This window comes from Quercus suber, unplaced genomic scaffold, assembly GCF_002906115.3.
Source record: "Quercus suber isolate HL8 unplaced genomic scaffold, Cork oak 2.0 scaffold_961, whole genome shotgun sequence".
In the NCBI taxonomy this organism is placed as follows: domain Eukaryota; kingdom Viridiplantae; phylum Streptophyta; class Magnoliopsida; order Fagales; family Fagaceae; genus Quercus; species Quercus suber.
This window is the reverse complement of record NW_027070381.1, coordinates 49,436-50,943: the sequence shown is the minus strand read 5'-3', so window position 1 is coordinate 50,943 and position 1,508 is coordinate 49,436. Positions and strand designations below refer to the sequence as shown.

The 1,508-nt window shown below is 37.1% G+C and overlaps 1 protein-coding gene across 1 annotated transcript; it reads left to right on the top strand.

The window, feature by feature from the left end:
* The first annotated feature begins 407 nt into the window (after positions 1-407).
* Positions 408-1,269, top strand: LOC112000343 (ribokinase). The gene has a single exon (XM_065768563.1). It carries the CDS (start codon positions 553-555, stop codon positions 1,246-1,248), a length of 696 nt encoding a protein of 231 aa, XP_065624635.1. The 5' UTR covers positions 408-552; the 3' UTR covers positions 1,249-1,269.
* Positions 1,270-1,508: the final 239 nt, after the last annotated feature.

Below are 1,508 nucleotides of genomic sequence, written 5' to 3'. Positions count from 1 at the left end.
GCATATGGATTTCGACTAGTTGCTTCTTTTTCCTATGATTTTTCTTTGGTCTAGTTGCATTTTCCTTTTTTTTTTACTACACAGTTGTGTTTTTTATTTTATTTTTTTGTGCACGTCTTTTTTAGGCTTGCGCTATTTAACCAAAAAAAAAAAAAAGTGTCTATACTTCATCTTTTTAATAAAAAAATCTATTACTTTTTTATTTTATTTAATAAAAGCATAATTATAAATTTATATCAATTTTATTTTCTGTCATTTTATTTTTTTTCTTGGTTAAATAAATAAATTTTATATCTCTCACCTTTTCTATTCTCACAAACAAACACCAAAACCAGATCTTTCCTACCTTTCCACCTTTATTTTATTTTATTTTTTTTAATCTCCCTCTCCAATTTTTTATACTATTACTTTTTCACTCCTCCAGTAACAAACTTTAGTCCGGACTACCTAAAGGCCCTTGCCTTGCCTTGATTAAAGGTGAAAGCGGCCCCCATTCTTTGTTTGTTTGTTGGAGCAGATTTTGAACGTACGTTGGTCGGACAGAATAGAGAGATGAGAGGAATAGCAATTTCACCATCAAACCAATGCTGCAGCAGCCCTCTCCAATTCCAAACCCAAGACACTCTGCCGAGTCAACCATATAGAGCAGTGAACTTAAACCCACTTCTCCAATTCAACAAGAAGAAGAAGCAAAACCCATCAAATGGAAGAAGATACCCACTTGTCTCCAAAATTTCCATAAATCCTTCCAACAACAACAACAACACACAAACGCCAATTCCCCCACTTGTAGTTTTTGGATCAGCCAATGCAGATATTTATTTGGAGATTAATAGGTTGCCTAAGGTGGGTGAGACCATCTCAGCCAATAGTGGTCAAACTCTTGCCGGTGGCAAAGGTGCCAACCAGGCTGCCTGCGGTGGCAGGCTCTCTTATCCAACCTACTTTTTGGGGCAGATAGGTGATGATGCTCATGGCAAATTAATTTCTGAAGCTCTGCAAAATGGTGGGGTTTGTTTGGATTATCTTAATACTGTCACTGAGGCACCCACTGGGCATGCTGTGGTTATGCTCCAGCCTGATGGGCAGAACTCAATCATCATTGTTGGTGGTGCCAACATGAATTGTTGGCCTCACAGCCTTCCTGACCAGGATTTTGAGGTGGTCAGGAATGCTGGGATTGTTTTGCTGCAGAGGGAGATCCCAGATTCAGTCAACATTCAGGTCGCAAAGGTCAGGACTTTTTAATTCATCATTTTCTTTTTTACTGAATGTTTTTCAATTTGAAATTCAACAAAGTGTTACTATTTTTTATGTGAATGTCATGCTTGTTTCAGTTTCTCTCTTTAGAATGAAAAAACAGATCAGGGGGGTACATGAGGAATTTTATTTAGTATGAGTTGATGTAATATGCCCAAGGCTTTGTGAGTTCATAAAGGTTATGCGCTTCCAAGTTAAGTTCCCTATTAGTTTGTTAAACAGAATATGAATGCTTTAAGTGTATCTGC